A 19,654-nucleotide genomic window follows, 5' to 3' on the forward strand; every position below is an offset into this window, starting at 1 on the left:
AAACCTTCTCATATCAACCATTAACATTAAAGCAGTATTTCAAAAGAACTGCCTTGTGCAGTTACAAATCACTACCCATGTAACTTTGTAACTTTTGTAAAGCACACATTTACTCATTTTAAATGAATAAAACATCATCTCATACCCGAGATATGCAGATAAATTCAAACTTTTCTAGCATGCAATGTTATTGAATTATTCACTGAAGCATTAAGCTAGCACAGTAAGGCTCAAGACTAGAGGAACTACTGTCAAAGACCTCTTCTCAGAAACATATACTACATACTCATCAACAGAGGAGTAAGAAGAATGAAGAAGTGAATGCTACTGGTGAAGGCAATCAGATGAGACAGAACAACTGTGATGTCAGAGAGAGCAGCGAGTTCCACATAGATAAGGTACAGGAAGTCTTCCAAGTAACTTTCCAGGTACATGCAAAAAATGGTTTATTGCATGAGCTCTGACTGGAGGGCAAAGATCACACTACATCACAGATAAAATTTAAGACTTCAGTTACATCTTCACATAGCCCACATCTGTCTTCAAAACCAGGAAAAATTACCATCTTCAAGACTCAAAAGAGACAGCTCATCTGCATTTAATATCGCATAGTATAAATAATTGCTAAGGCAAGAGACATCTCACTTCACTGGATGAAATACTTCTGACCCAGCTGTCACCAGGAAAACTCTACTGTATGTTATCCTACCCATACAGAAATGCCAAGCACCCCTACCACTACTATGAAACCTCAAACTAACCTTGTATTAATGCTGGAAGCAGAAATACTTTGAAGTTCAAGAACTGCTGATTATATGCTTATATGCTGCTAACCTAGGCCATCAAGTCCTTTGAGTTTAACTATCCAAACATCTTTCAATGATATGGGGGAAGAAGAAAAACGTAGACTTCAGATTTAAGTGCCTTTCTCCAATCTATGATCCCAAATCCAACCCATTACCTCAAACATCAAAATGTTTAGGCCAAACAAGTGTAAGAGGTAAGAGGGTTCACCAAGCTTTCAAAGAGCTTCTACCAATGAAATGACAGACATTTAGTAGTAAAGGCAGAACTAAGTGGGCTACAGACCACAAAGTCTGGCTAACTTCTTAAGCATAACACAAACTTTAACATTTAACACAAACTTTAATAGGAAAAAAATACTATGTCTAACCACCTGAACAATTAGCGATATCCTAATTTGCTTACAGTCAAAAGGGTAAAATTTTAGTAATTTGATTTTTTTCTTGATAACTTTCCTTCCTCTGTTGTCTCCCAAAGTACTGCCTGGCAGTTACTCAAAAAGATCAACATACCTTTGCAGCACATATTCCAAATATTTTAAGAGGATCATCTTTCTAAAAACAAGTTTGAAAATATTTACAGTATCTTCTCCATACCCCAGTAATTTTTTATTTCTCCTAATAGAAGAAGTATTTTTTACTATCAAAAGTAAGTGAAATAAACCAGATCTTTAGCTCACAATAGCAAACTCCATCAAGGTAAATTGGGAAATGTTTCAGCTAAACTTGAGTGTTTGGATTTCCCTTTTCCCAACAAAAGATTAAGGCATGAAGTTTAATTTTCCCCTTAAATCTTTTTATTGCGGGAATAACAAGTTATTATGTAATTCACAGTTGGCAGGGATCCCCATTTTTATGTACACTAACTGATCAGGACTAATTTATTCTTAAGTATAGTTGAAAGGTTATTTTCCCTTAAACATTTTTCATTGGCTTTAATTAGAACTGGATTCAACTTACAGCTTAAAATATTAGTGTTCTGTGAGTACTTAAAGATGTTTTCAACTAAAATATGGCTAAAGCAAAACATCAAAACATCAAGTACTTAAACCACATACTGATGAGTTTCCACTTGGTTTCAGACTTCCACACTTCCACCTTTAAACCCTTCAGATTCTTTTAAATTCTACAAACATAATTTCATACTGACATCTAAATTATGTCACCTAATAAAACTACAACTGTATCTTGGGAATAGTGAACACCCCATCATGCAGACTATTTGCAACTGACAATCTGGTGAGCCTGCAGGATTAAGTTAGAACAATTTTAACCATACACCAACTAACAAATATCACTGTCTTAACTTCTATTAAGGTTGTGACACACCTTGCTTAAGGTCTTGTTAAGTTAACTTTCATATAAAGGTAGTTGGAATACTCTAATGAGCTACAAATAAAGAGTAATGCTTGGAGAACTAAGTGCTATGAAAGGTATATGGGCAACAGGAAGAATGATTCTTCCTTAAAGCTCTAAACTACATGTATTTTTACCCATAACTTACCAATTTACAAGCTCTTTAATCTTTTCCATTAGCAAAGCATTCATTGAAGAGTTTCATTTAAACAAATATTCAAGCAACAAATATTTTGAGAGGCAAAGTTCCTCACTAATGATGAAAAATTATAAGGTAAGTATTCATGAGCTTGTGTTTGTCCATTTGTATTTGCAGGGAAGGTTCAAGAAGATTTAAGTGCTTGCTGCACCCTCAAGCATTGCTTTGGGGTCTTTGCTGTGTTTTGAGTTTTGGGTTTTTTTCCCCCCACAACTTATTTTCATAACCCACTCTAAAGCTTCCTTCAACTGGTCAAAGCTGTCTGCTGATACACACTTTAATTCACAGGCAGACACTCAGTTTAGAGTAACACACGTACAGAAGTTCACAAGTGACCCACCATTTAATTTACTATAATTATACAAACAATCTCATGGAAACTGCAACAAGCTCTTAGCCTTCCTTAGCAAAACCATAATGAAGAACCAACTACAACCTGTCCTCAAAGTACTACTCTGTGCATACAGAAAAAAATACACCTATTGAAGTTAGTTAATAAACAAAATGTTTCGTCTAAGTCATGTTCCTTAGCAGCTGACAACGAGGTATTAGATGCTTCCAAAAATCAAGTCTACAATACTATACACCCTATTACTTTGACCAAGTAAGACTAAAAAAACAATAGTATAGATGAAATAAGCTGTGTAAAAAAAAGAAAAAACTTTACTTTAGAAATACTCTGCCAATCAATTCAAATATTAAATTTGGATTTTACATAAGTCTCCGGTAAGATGTTTACAGTTAACATAGCATCAAGACAAATCCAAAGACAAATACTGTTCAGAACAAAAGCAGTACAACAGACAAAAGTGTTCTTATTGCTTTAGTAATTGAAAAAGGTCGTTGCAAATTATCCTTCAGATTCTGCTTGTATCCTCTATTCAGCTAACAAGGATTTCTTACTTCTCCAACAGCGTAGCAGTCATTTATGTCACTTAATATCCCAAACACTGCTGTTCCTAAAGATTTCAGGTGGCAATATGTAGATTAACAGGTAAGTGCCACAAAACATCACTTCCAGATTGCTGCCAAACTAAATACTTTGATTTCACTGGGAACCTAAGCCACAAGGACATAATTCTTTAACACAGAGGATGACATAAAAAAGTAACAGTCAGTACCTTCCACCCCCTCCTTCTGCCCCCATAAAAAGAGTACATCTGCTTCCCAATCCTCTTTCGTTTTCTACTGCAACGGGAAGCTTTAGTATCATTACTGCCTTCTTACAAATCTGCAGTCATCCTTCAATGGAATGTACTGGAAGAGACAGTTTAGACAAGTGTTTATACTGTACAACTTGGAAGGCATCAAATTAGTAATTCTGTTTTAGGAGGGTAACACAGAATACCTTGTAATCACTGAAGGACTTGGGTTGGAAGGGGACCTTAAAGACTGTCTAGATCCAAACGCCACCATAGGCAGGGACACCTCTTACCAGACCAGGTTGCACAAAGCCTTCAAACCTGGCCCTGAACACTTCCAAGCAACCTGGGAATAATTTCTTCCTAATATCTAACGTAAACCTACTCTCTTCCAGTTTAAAGCCACTAATGTCTTAATGCTACATGCCCTTGTAAAAAGTCCCTTCCCAGATTTCCTGTAGCCCCTTAAAGTACTGGCAGGTGGTTGTAAGGTGTCCCCAGAGCCTTCTCATCTCCAGGCTGAACAAGCCCAACTCTCCCAGCCTCTCTTCACATAAGAGGTAGCTCCAGCCCTCTGACAATCTTCATGGCCATCCTTTGGATTTGCTCCAGCAGGTAACATGTCCTTTTGGTTTTTGGGGCTCCAGAGCTATCAATCTAGTAGTAAAGCCAGTAAAAATAAATATCAACAGGAACAGAAAGTCAACCAAAACAGTTATTTCAACATCATTACAACCGAAAGCAAAGAATCACATTAGTTTAACTTCTCCAAGGCCAGTTTGATCATGTGTATACATGGGAAGAGAACAGTTCACCAATTTGTATCTATGTGTTGAAACACACATCCCTTGCATCTTTTACAGAAAAACACACATCACGGATGCCAAGTTCACTTGAAATTTCAGCTGCAACAATCTTTCTACTCCCTAGCATCATTGTTGCTATCTTTTAAACAGTTGCATTGTAAAAAAACCAAACACTCAAAGCTCACACCAAGTTACTGTATTAAGTGTGAAACTGCTACTAAAACTCCAGCATAAAAAAAGGTCACACGCTTTCCATACTCACTTTGACTGCAATTACGTTTTTAGGGAGACATCAAGCCTCAGCCTAAAAATGACTTTGCATTGTTTCTTCCACATTAGGCCAAATCTGCCAGTATTAGATGTCACAAGAGGAAAATTCTGGACTTATGCTTTACATGCTAGAGCAATAACAAATCTGGAAATTACAAAGTCTTCAAGCAAGTGAACAATATCTACTTAGCAGGTAAAACTGAAGGAGTTTTAACGATGCAAAAGGGTGAAAGACTACAGAAAGACATGTGTTAGCACTTCAGCTTGGAAGTGATATTATACAGCCCCTCTCCTTTTTAACACCTTCCTCAACTAAAGTTAGTTGAAGTGTTCACTCCAGTGAGAGCACAAGAGATAGAGGCAAAGTTAAAGCTACTGCGAAGTCATTTGGGTACACAACTAATGCCTATATGACCACTTGCTACAACAGAATAGTGGGCTTTACATCCAGGTTTGAGATTACAGTATGAGTGACAAACTGCACAAGCTCTCCCAAGTTTTTGTCACTTACTTAGAATTTTGAAAATGCAGGCACCTTAGCAACAGAAGGAAAAAGAAGAAAAAAAAAAAAAAGAAAAAAAAAAGAAAAAAAGAAAAAAGAAAAAAGAAAAAAAGAAAAAAGAAAAAAAGAAGAAGAAAAAAAAGGAAGAAAAAAAAGAAAAAAAAAACAAAAAACCCACAAAAAAAACCAAACAAAAAAACCAAAGTAACAAAAAAAAAAAAAAGCAGCTGTTGCATTTCCAGCATTTATAAAGCTCTTCTTTATACAAAGCAGAAATGTAATCAAGTACACAAGTCCACACAGTACTGAAACTTGTCCTTGCACAAAGGTTTATGATTGAGTATCTATGACCAAGATGAAGTAACCTTCTCTAGCACTTTAGAAGGTGTGGACCCTTAAGATTGCCTGTAAACCTAGTGGCTAATTTTAGGCGTGAAAAAAAAAAAAAAACCCAAGACTCACATTACTGCTTAATTCGATCTACAATCCTAGCTTTTTTATTTTCAGTGGGGTTTGGGGTTTGTTTTGTGTGCGTTTGTCTATTTGCTTTAGGTTTAAGAATCACATGCATCTGTAAGCAGCTGAATGAAGTCTCATCCTGCCTGTACCACTACATCAACAAGTAGTGCAGATCAACAGAAAAAAATTTTTAAGGCAAGATAATTGCCATTAAGGACCAGCATCTACCATCTATCCATTTCAATGATTTCTACTTCAAAGCAGACCAGATTGCAACCACAAGTTACCAGGATGTGTGAACTGCTCTTCTAGAGCAATCCTTCTAGTTGATTTTGATGCAAATTTCAAAGATTTCAAATCAATCCAAGACCATTCCATGATGTTAGCCAAAGCACAGCAGGTGAGGATGACACATGTGCTTCAAAAGAAAATTCCCAATGGTCTTTATTCATTTTGTTCAAATAATTTTGCAGCTGGAATTGGATAATTTCACATTATGGGTATCCAGTTTACGGACAAATGCAAGTGAGACTAGGAATACCTTAGTGTCTCATGCATCCCCTCAAAAAAAAACCAAAATAAAAAAAGGTGTTTGGTTGTGAGGGGAAAGTTGTTTGATTTTTGGTTGTGGTTTGTGGTTTTTTTGTTTTTTTGTTTTTTGGTTTTTTTTTTGGGGGGGGGGGGCTCAGAACATAGAAGGCAAAAAAGTGTAGCACTGGAGTACAGCAAGGCTTAACAAAGAAAATGGATCAAGCTGTGAACTCCAGACCCTCCTATATACTGTTCAGCATCAGAACATACTGTCCCACTGTATAGTAGATGTGTGCTAGGGTGAGTCTTCAGGTTTGTGTCTGAAAACAGGCAGAGAAAAAAGTGACTTCTCTGAGAGCTTGTCTCTTCTCATTTCCTCTGCAAATTTTTCAAGCACCTTATAGATCAGTCTTACATTCTTTCTTGTAAGAGAGCCATTCTGCCCAGCAGCTTACTGCAGGGAAGACACAGAAGACAGTAAGAGAAATGGATTTAATTATAAAATTTATATCAATCATCATGCTTTATCCAGACCTTTCTACTTGCCTTACCAGCCAAAAATGCTTGTTCAGAGACAGAAATGAGAGGATCCTGTTCTAAAGAGCACAGATTTTCATGGAGGATTGTACACTTCCATCCTCTTTACTTAAGCAAACAGCTTTGGTTCCAGTAAAGGTCTAATATAGTTCAGGAATGCAATATGCTATCACTCATGGAAGTCTGACACAGATTTGGTGAGTGGTGGAAGAGGTCAAGTCATGTAAGACAAATTGCATCTTGAGTCATTATATGATAGCATAAGTAACAGATCACCATGCACCAGAACACCAGGTAATTTTCTTGTAAGAAAACAGTGCTATTCATAAAATTCTTTAAGTTGTCTGACTGAGGAGCTCCTCTTGCTTTCTGCTATAATGCCTAAATAAATAACAGATATCTGAAGATAAATCCTCCACCTCATGCCTATATAACTTCCCTTTAATTCTTCATTCTGAGGAGAGGGTTATTCACCCCAAGTTAACTTCAGAATAAAAGGAAAGAGTTGGTAAGGCAATATCTAACTTAGGCATCCATTCAGATGTTCACATAACACAGAATAGAAAGAAGGCTTCATCAGACCTCAGTTAGGGAAGTAGTCTCAAAAAAAACAACCAACCAAAAAATTTTAGCTTGTGAAATAATCAGCTACATAAGCCAGCAACTTCCCCCTCCTTATGGTACAAGAGCCTAGAACAGAAGCCTTACAGTGATCATCTGCTTTTCCATTTGTACAGTAAGAACTAGTTCAGAAAAAAGTCAAGCTTCGTTTTGCAGATTAAATTATTGCCCAAAATGTTCCTTAGAACAGCAGCTAGCCTCCTTCATCCACTTAACAGTGACCTTGTTCTCAGTTAGACTTTACACTAGTAAGAAATACACCTCATTTTCATCACAGTACACTGCTTCATAGGGCTTTCTTTTGGTGCCACTGACCTGCAATACTTTAACTCTTCTTTAAACTCTTCTTTAAAAAGAAAATTTAAAAAAAACAAACAAACAAGCACAATGGCAACAGTTAACACATCAGAGGAAGCAGAACACCCACAGATGCTGCCTACCATGATACTGTAACCTTTCTTCATTGGACTAAATTTTTAACAATATTAACATAGACTTCACTGGTTCAGATCAAGACTCTTAATTCCTTAAAAAACATTGTAATAATTATACAGTCAGCATCCAGAGAAATGTTTCAGGGATCTTCTTTGTTCTCCATTAAAGGGACAATCTGTTAGAGCCTAATACAACCTGTACAACACTTGCTCAAGAATTCAAGTACATTAAAGGATGGCAAAACCTTTGTTCTTGATTTATTCAAAAGCTGCCCAGGACTAACATGTGGTGCAAGGGAACAGAGAAGATGGAATAACTGGCACCAACAGGGACACAGATTTTTCCCAGATTTCACACACCAGAGTCTCCCTGTGTCCTCCCACATATTTTTGTTATCAGCAAAAAAAGGGATAGAAATTTGTCACTACATGTCATTTGCAGAACACAGCTCAGTTAAACTTTTTGCCCATGGATTTTCTACTGCTATTCCAGCTGAAAATGCACAATACCAACTTATCCATGTTTTCATTTCATGCAATAACAGTACAGATAACATGTCAGGAGCAAGAAGATCATACACAAGTTCCAGTGCCTGGACTGAAGGGGGGGACACTTCATTCTATTAAATTACATCCATTTTGCTTATACCAAAAACCAAACTGACAAATAACAGCCATACCTTCCTCCTACTGCGTCGTCTTGTGGCTGGGCCCCAGCAGTGTTCCTCTGTGAACGTCGCAGTGACCCCCCTGGATTGTTATTAGGCCGGTTGGACATTGGCACCTCTCTCCTGAAGGGACATACCCTTTCTAGACACTATCATTCACTGAAAGACAAGAAAGAAATAGTTATAAGACACGTGGCATGAAAACTCTGCCATGCCTCATGAGGCAAATGTAAAATGCTATTATTTAAGCAAAAATGTAAGTAAAAATGGTGTAAAGGTTTTTGTCTTAAAAAGGCACATGGACCAAGATTCTTCCCAAGAGTAGTCAGATTCTTAATATAAAGCAACCAGTTTAGTATATATAGCATACAGATGACCTATTGGACTAAATGACCTTTGAGAAGAAGTCCCTTCCAACCCAAACTATTCTATTATGATAAGCTTCTTTTCTGGCAGACTTGACAATTATTTTAGAGTAGGAGAACCTGTGTTTGTCAATATTAATGAAAAAACACACTAACTCATAAAACTCCATGTTTGATAGAGAGCAATAGCATTTAAGAATTTTAACATGTCTCGTTGTGGGACATGACAATTCCAGTTTCAAAAATAAGCAGAAGTATCCACAAGATTACAGAAGTAACTTAACTACTTTGTTTTTTAGAACGGCTCCTCTCACTAATCATATTTATCCAAACTTCCCTTTGCATAAAGAAAAATGCATAGCAATTCAACAGATGTAGACTCGTAAGCAATAAGTTCTTGCTCACAAAGCTTAACTAGTGGGAAGAGATATATGGGACAGAAGAATAAGGGTACACAATTATTTAATAAATAATATAATGGCTTTGTATTACTACTTTTGGAATAGTTTTGTGACTGCTAGAAGTCTACTGATATTATTTTGGTAGTTATTAATGGAATACTACTACAACACCCAGCTGCAGGCCTCAGAAACTGAAGTATTTTAGGACCAGCCTCACTTAGCACCTTAGTGAAGAGGGGTAACATTTGTATCCGGTGCTAAATTGATGTTTCTATACAGAGACCATGGCAACAGGACCAAAACCAGCAAATCCTGTTTTACTGTTTCTAATTATGTAGAATCTGGTAAAAAAGGTATTTGCAGATAAAAAAAGAAGCCACTAGGAAGAAAATAACAAGTTTAAAAACACAGTAGACTATATGCTGATTCAGTGCCTATTATATCTATAGTACTGTAAGCAACAAGTCTTCCAGAAATATCTCAGCTGCAGATAACTAAAGCTCAGCTCAAATTTGAATGCCTCCAATAAAACAACTCTCAAGACCCAGCATTGTCAGTAATGCCAGACAATACTTGACTATAATTGCCTATTCTTCTGAAAGAACATAAAGAAGCAAGCAAATGTGAGAAGGGGAAAAAAAAAGAAAAAAAAAAAAGCCCTAAATGATCCCATTTTACTGCAGGCCATAAGACACCAGGCACATAAATTGGTATTATGCAAAGCATTGCCTCACATAGATAACACAATGCCAAAAGGAACATGTATATGGATCAAGACACCTGCACAGCACAAATTACAGATGGGGATTCCGCTAGCTCAGATTCACTCTTGTTGCACCGTAATGATACAGCCTAGTACTAAAAGCTCCCTGTTAGCATGCCAGAAATATTTTAAACCAGCTCCAGGAAACAAGCACGAATACCAGCTAGGCATAAGAATGGCTCCCCATTCTAATTCCCACATCACAGGAGTCAAAAGTATCTATTCAAAGTTCTTAGCATCCTTTCCATTAAGAGGTTCAACACAGCAGTACATAGGAAAAGCAGAAAGTGGGATTAATCAGCAAATCAATGTTGCCACCTTGGGTTGTTTTGCTTTATGCTTCAGAACTTGAAAGGATATAAGTGGAGCGCAAAATGCACAATCCCACAAAACACAAATGTTCAATGCACCTTGTAGCTAGCAACCTTGGTGACTGGGAAGCTAAGGAAGGTGTAATCCCCACACCTCAGAAGCTGACCTTTCCCTCTTCATGATTATGTCACTTACCCTAACTCTTTAATCATAGCAAATATTCCCCCCTAAAGAAATGTTTAAACCTTTTAAGTAACACATGACCTTTGCCTACAACTTTTTACCTTAGAGCACAAAAGAACTTACAATGGAACAGAACAACCCTGCTATAGCTGGAAATTTTGCCAGCTTGCTCGTGTGGCCATATTAGTCAGGTTGAGGAGAGCATAAATGGCAGCATTCTCTGCAAAGTACACCACAGAGTCAAGGCAACAATCCCAGCATTAACCAGCTGAAAGCTGACAGAAGTTCTAGCACTTAACAGGGAATCTAGCTGAAGCCCATCACAGGCACTGTCAAACGCAATCTGTTTACTTCTTTGTATTTAAACACCAAATAAAAACACCCACATCTCTCCATAAGCATCAGCAAGGAGGCATGTTTTGTGCAGCTTCTGGAAGTAGGGAGTAAAGCCTCCTAATGTTCAAAGGTCCACTGAAAGTCAAAATTGGGTACTCATGTCAAATTCCCAGTCGTACTATGGCGTGGTTGCCATAGATCTATTCTATCACCTTGTACTGACTATACAAACACGCTTCCAGCAGGTTTCTTTCTGCAGATCAGTCTAGAGCTCTACTAGGTCAGACACATGCTTTCCTACCTAGGGCCAGTACATGGGTTCCTCCACAAAACAACAGAAAAGCAAACAGAAGAAAACATCACACAGGCTGTCCCGATGCTCTCTACGGAAACTTTAGCTTACTATTGATCTTTCTGGGTCAGCCACACACTTTAAGTAGTCTTTGCTTAGAAGTTATGCAGCCTTGTGTTGCCATACATGTGATATTTTCAGCTGTGCAGAATAATGCAATGGCAGCTGGCTTATCCTGTAAGGCATCTGTCAAGTCAAGATGATGTCCAGAGTTACCTTCAATACTGAAATCTCTCCATTTATCTGTGCTCCTTATTGTACAGTGTCACCATATGACTCCTGTTGGCCTTCAAATATAATGCTGCTTCACGACTCAGCTATTACCTTTAACATCAAAACATTAACATTCTCACTTCAAGTATGTGTAGCCACACACTATCATGTGCTGTTTGCCCAGCAGGGAAGAGATCTTCCTAGTGGGTCACAACTGCACCTTCCACACACTAGAAAGCACAAGAGCCCAGACAGAGAGAGGCTCCTCAAACTGAACTGTTCCCAGTCAGCCTTGTCCCTCCATTCGGAAGCCTCACTCCCAGCACTCAGCTTATTCTCCTCCCCCTTTAGATACCTAAATTCAAGAAAGACATGCAACCCACAAGACCAGCAGAAACACACCAGTGCAGTCCTGTCACATTTTATGAATATTTCCTCAAGTACATCAAGAATTCTCCCCACACCAAGAAAAAGCTACAACTGTACATCAAACCTCTGTGCTTCAGTTGAAAGGCTTTACGATTTGAGAATTTTAAGTTCAGGTCCTCTTCCAGCATAATTTTTGTCAACAAGCCACTTCTATTTACATCTCACAGCTCCATATTCCTACCTGCAATGATGCCAAAGCACCGGGTTGCAGATGCTCTCATCATGAGCAGACTCTTTAGATTGATGATGGATACTAAAAACCAGCATTTCAAATAAACCTATAATCTATGTTCTGAAGACATCAAACAGCACTAGCATTTAATTGTTATTATCTTGCACAGAGTTCTTGTATTTTAGTAAACACTGATTAGCATTAGCAGTCATCTTTGTTACTGCACAGGAAAGCAATTAAAATTAATTTCTGTAAACCTCACATACCTACTTCAAACCTCATAGCTAGTGCATAGCAAACTCGGAGAGGTTCCACTGAACACAAGATACAAAAACCACCTGTCAACTTCCAACAAAGCCTTTACCTTTCTTCTCATGGGAAAAGCCAACAGAAAGTGATTGACATATGTCCACATCTTTGAAGCAATAGGAGGAAACCCAGAACTACAGAACAACACTGTATCAGTTGCTCTTACTCTATGCCCAAAGTATCCCAAAGTATGCTGTGAACTGCGATGTAGGCTACAGAGAGGGAAGGAAAATGAAGCACTCCAAAAGGCTCTAGGGCCACTAATAGAATAACAAGGTGAACTGGCAACAAAGCTGTAAAAAGTTCAAAACACTTTCACAAGAAAAGCACTTCCTTAATCTACCTTGATGCGCTCTAGAACTTGTCTGATTTTGTTTAGAGTTTTTTTGGGGGGTGGTTTGTTTTTCAGAGGTTCTAAGTTCTTTGCAATAATCTGGGTAGTACAGGAATTTTTCAGGTTCTTGCACTCCAGTTTCTTGAATACTTAAGGATATGCCTATCACCTCTACCTTGTTATCTGCTCAGAGTTAAGTACATTGGTCAGACTTCCTCTTTTATACATTGGCTCAAAAAACAGCACCTTACTTAATGCTGCTGCAGCAAAATTGCAATGACTTACTGTCCTGAAGTCAGTATTAGGCAAAACAAAGGGAAGAAGGAAAAGGCGGAAGGATGTTTATATGCCTAAAATTCAGAACATTTTCTTCCAGTAGGTTGCACACCTTGCCAGCCAGAACTCAGAGTTCAGCATACTCATCAGAAAACGTTAACTCTAAGACTTCAGATTTGCATTCCCTTCACTTCTATGTAGGTAATATTTACTTGATCAGCTGTATCTGTGAAAAATCTAGTCAGTTTAGTAGAATCAACATGCTAAATATGGAAGTGTACAACACATGAAAGAGTTAAGGCATTATTAATTACAACTAAACTGAAGAACTTACTGCATATGGTTCAGGAACTCCTAATTGTTGTGGACCTACATTACTTAATGTTAAACTGATATCACAGCTGCACCTCATTCTTGCTCACTGCTCCAGAGGTTCTCATCATCTACCTGAACAGGTACACACCTATATTCCTGCAAGCAAGCAAGCATTTGTTCAATTACTTCTACTACTTCACCAGCTGACTCAGATTCATTATTAAGAAGATATTTTGGTCCTGTTAGCTTTAAACTGCATCTCATGGAGATTACTTTGACTGTATTAAGACAGCTTTAAACTGCATCTCATGCAGCTTTATATTGTCCCATGAAATGCAAGATGCTGCAAGGTTCAGTAAGGTGGATGGAATTTGTCTGCATTCATACAAGTCCTGGGTTATTCAGCTATATTAGAGCACTGAGCATTAAGGAACAACAAGCTTTTCTTCTTCCACCATAGGAAGAACAACTTACCAATTATTTTCTTATCTGCTTACATTTCTACCTTCTCCCCATTAATAGTTAAAAACTGCTTACATGATTTAAAGATGCTAGAGTACACTAATGCTTACCTGCTGCGCTGCATCTAATGATATAAAATTCACATAGTAACTTTTATCAGATTAACTTCTTTTCATATACAAACCCACAAAATTGCACTACATCACACATTAAATTGGACTACATTCTATTTGTATTCTTCTCCTCCAATGCTAAAGAAAAAAAAACTACACATATGCATATATCCACAGACACCCTAACAAGCACAAATTCACTATATGTAGAAAAAAACTTCAGAACAAAACAGGATTCTACAGACATCTAGTACTATAACATTACCTCACTGCTGGAAGACAGACAAGTAGGAATGAAGAAAGTTTTTCCTTAAAATTAGCCTGCTAGGTGGTAAGGAAATACATTTCTACACCTCTTCCAGTAAACACAAACTTTGTTGCATCACTTTCATCAGTTATCTTGGAAGATGTAAATAAGATATTGATGGGAAGCCAAGCAGAGTTTAACAGCATACAGAGAGCACATTCCAAGTTGAGAAGGAGCATAAAGGCAAAAAGTGAATCATGAGGGATGATTCTTTCCCCTGAAGAGCAAAGAAAAAATCCCAAATTAAGTACCATGACCAAAACATCATGCCAGAAATAAAGGAATACAGAGAAGACAATACCAGATTACCAGAAAATAGTATTTTTCACATAAACATTTGATAAAAAGTCATGCAACAGATGTCAGTTTATATCACCCAAGATCTCAGATGTGTGCAGATGTACAGGTGTGCAAGGAGACATTCTTCATCTCTCCTACAAACAAACCTTTCTGAGAAGAAACAAAACACCTCCAGCCGTGACCACTCTGCAATCATATATAGCTCAGAAAGCATTCCCTCCCCCTCGGCTCCTCAAAACCAGAATCCAGGAGCCCAGACTAAGGTGAGGAAATCAAAGTTGAGATATAACCTACACGATGGCAAAGGAGTTCAGTCACTGAAGACCTTAAGGCTTTGGGCTGGCTCATATGTCCATTTTTACCCTGGGTAACCTTACACAATACATAAGCTGTTGGTCAGACAAATTTTTCCAAATCAGTGAGGGAAATAAAAAATTAAAACAAAAGCAAACAAATAAAAATTAAAAAAAAAAAACAATGCTTTAGCACAATGCTGTCCTTAGATTAATTTACAACAGAAAAGTTCTTTTTACTTCAGCTACTCTGTCATCTTTGGAGTGGAAGCATTTCTTAACCATTTCAAAAATACAGCATATAATAAAAGAGGTATGGATACTGCAGAGAACTTAAATAACAGTAGGCCACAAATACACCCAAGCTATGCACTTCACAGGGAAAAAAGAGGGGAGGACAGGAAAAAATTAAATCAATCAGTAAGGAAGGAGTCACCCCCTGTTCCATTGACTTCACAAGAGACAGGTATCAGACGATTATGGCAACCACTGGATCTCATTACGTTAGGAAGAAGTCTCTAGCAGAGGCAAAGCAGAAAGGTAACTTCACAGAAGCAGCAAATGAGTGGCTAGGAACCTGAAAGGCTGTAACCACCAATGTAACATTCTCTAAACTGCATAAATCTTAGAAACTGAGACACTTGTGCCAGCCATTGGTTTAGAGACAAAACAGAGGACTGGAGTATACACTACAGCCAGAACTTCAGTGAGTACTTTTGGGATGTGGGAAGTAAAATTGAAATAGCAAAAGGAGAGCTGGCTTTATAACCAACCAACACCACAACTGACTGTTCAAGAATTTAAACTCATTAAGAACAAAGAGAAACCTATTGATGGAGGGAAGGAACACAAATTAGCTAAAAAAAAAAAACAAAAACAAAAAACCCACAACCAAGGCCTGAAGAAGTTAAGACAAACACTGTTCATATTCTATTTTGTAGATGTTTGTACAGGATACACAGGTGACCTCAGATGTCTCAGGTTTGTTTGTATGACTGGTGCTCCCAGTTCATGGTATACATAAATTGGTAGCTTCATTTCATTACTGAAGAAAGAATCCCCATTTTTGTGCACTGAGAAATTATATCAGGACTAAAGATTAATTAAACTCTTGTGAAATGGTTAAGGGGCCTAGCTTATGTTAAGATTGTAAAAACCTGTATCTCCTATACTCCTTTCCTCTCGAAGACCAGAAGGCGCATCTAGAGGAAAAAACATAAAGGAGTTGCATGGAACAAATATGTTGTTTTGAGGGCATCTCGCCCCAGTTCTGCCACCTCACCACTTTCTCTTACATTCATCAAGGACAGAAATGTTGCAAATTGTTATCACTCCCCTTAACAGTACATTTTGGTTTACAAAAGTACACAACTGTCATTCAGATCTCAAATCTTCATCCAAAAGAAGAAAAACAGAAAGCATTTCAATTCTCTTGCTTCTTTAGTTTAGCATTTAGTCTTTGGAAATATGAAGTGTTGTCAGTAACTATTCCTCTTGTTGAGAGCAGCAGGAATGAATATTATAAAAACACCATCTTAGAACTTTCATCTACAAGGACTGATCACAACTAAACTCAATGAACCTGCCCTTTAAAAAAAAAAAAAAAAAAAAAAAATCAAATAATTAAGTTTTCTTTCTCCAAACTGGTTTCCATGTCACCATTCATAACACATCCAAACTAGCTCAATATATGTTTTCCATCAGTGTATGGTTTGGCTTGAATTCATTAACAAAGCTAGGCAAATGTTCTCTCAGTTGCAGAATGCCAGGACTCAAGACTTGAAGAAAGTATTTTCATGTTTACAACACCTGTAGTTTCTGGCTCTTCCGTGATGTTTTGTTTTGTTTTTTTAACCTGCTAAACATTAAGTTCTGTTGCATAATTCAGTCAATTCTGCAGCAGTAATTTTTTTTTTTTTTGCTCACAGATATAAAGATTATCAAAAACCTAAGAAACCAGAAACTTCTGAATTTATCTGTATTCAGTAAAAGAATAACCTGATCTGTATAGCTGCAAGTCAGCCAGTGACAGCTCAGCTTCAGAAGCAGCCCAGAGACATTCAAGCCATCTCAGTAACACGAAAGATTCACTACACCACTTGGAGAACTGGCACGTATAAACATAGCAGAGTACTGAACCAGTTTTGTCCCTTTGTTGACAGACCTTTTTTCCCTTTTAGCACAGCAACTGGACAGAGAAAAGCAAAGAATGGGTATGTTCAAAGTTTATTCTTCTTTATGCTTGTGTCAGCAAAACTTCTCTGCCAAATCAGATCCCAGAGCAAGAGTTTTGACTTCTACAGGAACATTAAACCTGCTAGTGACACACTGTTAGCTAAGTTTACACTGTGAGTCTCAGTGGGCAATTCTGCTACCTATTAGGAATTCTGCTAATAAAAGTGTGGTTACAGCTTGTTAGCAACAATAGAAATTTTTCCCTTTTTAAATTAACAAAAAAGCAATTAGTATCTCCAAAAGAAAAGAACATTTTCCAGTACTCAAATTTTGACAAAAAAAATCTTGCATTTGCATAAAGAGTTAACTGATGTGAATTCTTCTTTAGTTTCTTGCACGTTCCCAACAAAACCCATCATAAGCAACAGAAATAAAATCTCATCTGTCCTTCACATTCGTCTTCTCTACAAACCGTTGTTTAGGAGGAGCCAAAATTCACTATCCAGTGTGGTGGCTTAAGCTTTCACAAACAACATTATTAAAAAAACATGCTGCCTGGAAGGCTATAGGGGGAAAGTTCTCTTCAGAAGAAGAGAGTGGATCTGAATGAGGAGATTTTACCTTCTGTGAGACAACATGAACAAGAGCAAAAATCCTTCACAAAGTACAGATCTGTGACAGTAAAATGGAAACGAGCTAGCAGGTAGGTGGTCAAGTTAACAGAGTAAACAGGTGTGCTAAAGTTGGGACATGGGCATTTATTACAGTGAAGAAAAAAGTCAGATGAACAATTACTGCAAATTTAAGTTTAGAAGCTTCATTGTAGTATTGTCATGCAAGTGAGCAAGGAAGTACTCAAGAAGTACTCATCACCTACTCCAAGCCTGCCAAGCTCAACACTTAATGCCCAGCTGCCTTTGAGCTGCATAGCTCCCCTTCTTCAATGTTGAGGCTGAATATAGAACCTACTGCTATAACTCCAAACCTCTTTCAACCCCATAGACCAGATGGTGCCTTATTTGCAGCTTGCCATTTAACTGCATCTGGCACAAACATCCCCTCAGTAAAATCAAGTGCAACAGCACTATAGGACAAATACTGATATGGAACATACCTATGTGCTACCTGCAGAGCCTGTTAGACAATACATGCCCCAAGTTGCAGCACAGCAGGTTTCCTGAGCCCTGCCAAGTTCCTAATCAACTTGTGCCAACCTATCTTGAATTACAGAGAGAACTAGTGAGCTCAGTGGACAGTAAAACAGTGGACAGTTTGGCTTTACCACCCAAACGCTAAATTAAGATAAGATGGTCTCTGCAATCTTCTCGACAAATAAGGAGGAAATGAAAAAAAATAATTTAAGTAGCCACTAGAATAAAGATATTCAAAGACTAGATCTTACAGAAGTTGACATGTACAAGCAGATTAGACAAGTGCCACAGATAAACCCAAGATTATAGCACGTCTAAGGACATTACGTAGATCTACCTTGAAAACAAGGTAAAGAGGGAGGAGACTGGGTTTTCATTTTAATGATATTCAGCTTCAGCTTGAAAGAAGTTTACAAACAGATGTGTCAGACATGGAGAAGCCAGTTCACTCATATTAGCATGTCTTAGAGAAACATTTCAGAGCTAAAAAAGAAAATTAAAAAAACTATGCTTCCAAGAGAAGGGGGAGTACTCACCAGTTATCTACATTACCAGAATGTCTCAATAGATCTTCAAAATATAACTCAGAACATTTTCTGACAAATTTGGAGGATCTCAGCATCTAATCACTGATATTTAGCACTGACTCAAGCTGATGTAGGTTTCCTTTCCTAGACTATAAGCAGGCTATGCTATCCTGCTGAACAAATACTTCTATTCAAATGTTACACAAAAAGCACTCATAGGCCTAATGGATACCGAGATTCCTACACCACATGATACAATCTGGGAAATGGTTTAATTGTAGCTGTTGAAGAAGAAATCCAATTAGAACAGGTTAAGTTTCCGGCTTCCTCAGCACTGGATGTGTATACAGATCTGTTGCTGTCACAAGAATACTGAAACAAAGGCATTAAAATACATTTAAGGTTTCTAGGTAGTGTGCAAACCAATGGCATCTTGGAGTTATGTGCCAGAGACTCATCTTCTCAGCCAAAGAACAATTTATACATTAGCATTATACCTTGCAGTGATGTAATTAAGAGCAACTCCAATACACATACCAAATAACTGACATAAGCACAATTAAAGACATTTACCTCGTATGAAATCATGACCCAAACTACCAATCAAAAACCTGAACAGAGAAACAGAAGTTCTGTGTAAAGCCAAACAAAAGGAAGTCACACCCGAAGGAACACCTGTTGAACACTAAGGATTAAACTATCTTTAAGATGATGGACTATGTCTTCAGAGTGCTCAGAGCTATTCTTTCATGGTAACTAGACAGAAGAACATAAAATAATAGCTTCCACAGATACATTTTAGGAAGGTTCCTACCTCTACAGTAATGGAGAAAAGTTGCCAAAAGCCAGAGTATCAAGACTTATGAAACAAATCAACTTCATGGAACTATCTACTCCACACATACTCACTGTTTCAGTACTTGAAAAATTAGTTTGTGGGAATCAAGCATTTTTTTTCTACCTGGGGATCACAGAGCATGGTAATGACAAATGAGTGTCCCAAGAAGAGAAAATTAAGGTGTTGAACTGGAGCAAACCTAACTATTAAGAGCTCTTTCAGGTGCTTCTCAGCAGGATGCCAGATCAGTCTTAAGTTACACAAGAACTAACAGTCACAAACTTTAATACAGACAAAAAAAACGTACCACAAACTCCTCCATACAAAGTAGCATCAAACCTTCACTTACCTCCTTTTCTCCCAGGCTATCCACACACTTTCCCTTCACAAGCAACAACTA

The 19,654-nt window shown here is 37.6% G+C and overlaps 1 protein-coding gene across 9 annotated transcripts in view; it reads right to left on the bottom strand.

Moving 5' to 3' along the window:
- Positions 1-19,654, bottom strand: part of TRIP12 (thyroid hormone receptor interactor 12) — a 71,703-nt gene that overhangs the window by 39,892 nt on the left and 12,157 nt on the right. For all 9 annotated transcript variants that reach the window (XM_071752104.1, XM_071752103.1, XM_071752102.1 and 6 more), the window contains exon 2: positions 8,341-8,487. In XM_071752104.1, the coding sequence (XP_071608205.1) occupies positions 8,341-8,438 (98 nt within the window). In that variant the 5' untranslated portion in view covers positions 8,439-8,487. The remainder of the gene's footprint in view (positions 1-8,340; positions 8,488-19,654) is intronic.

This window comes from Heliangelus exortis, chromosome 9, assembly GCF_036169615.1.
Source record: "Heliangelus exortis chromosome 9, bHelExo1.hap1, whole genome shotgun sequence".
In the NCBI taxonomy this organism is placed as follows: domain Eukaryota; kingdom Metazoa; phylum Chordata; class Aves; order Apodiformes; family Trochilidae; genus Heliangelus; species Heliangelus exortis.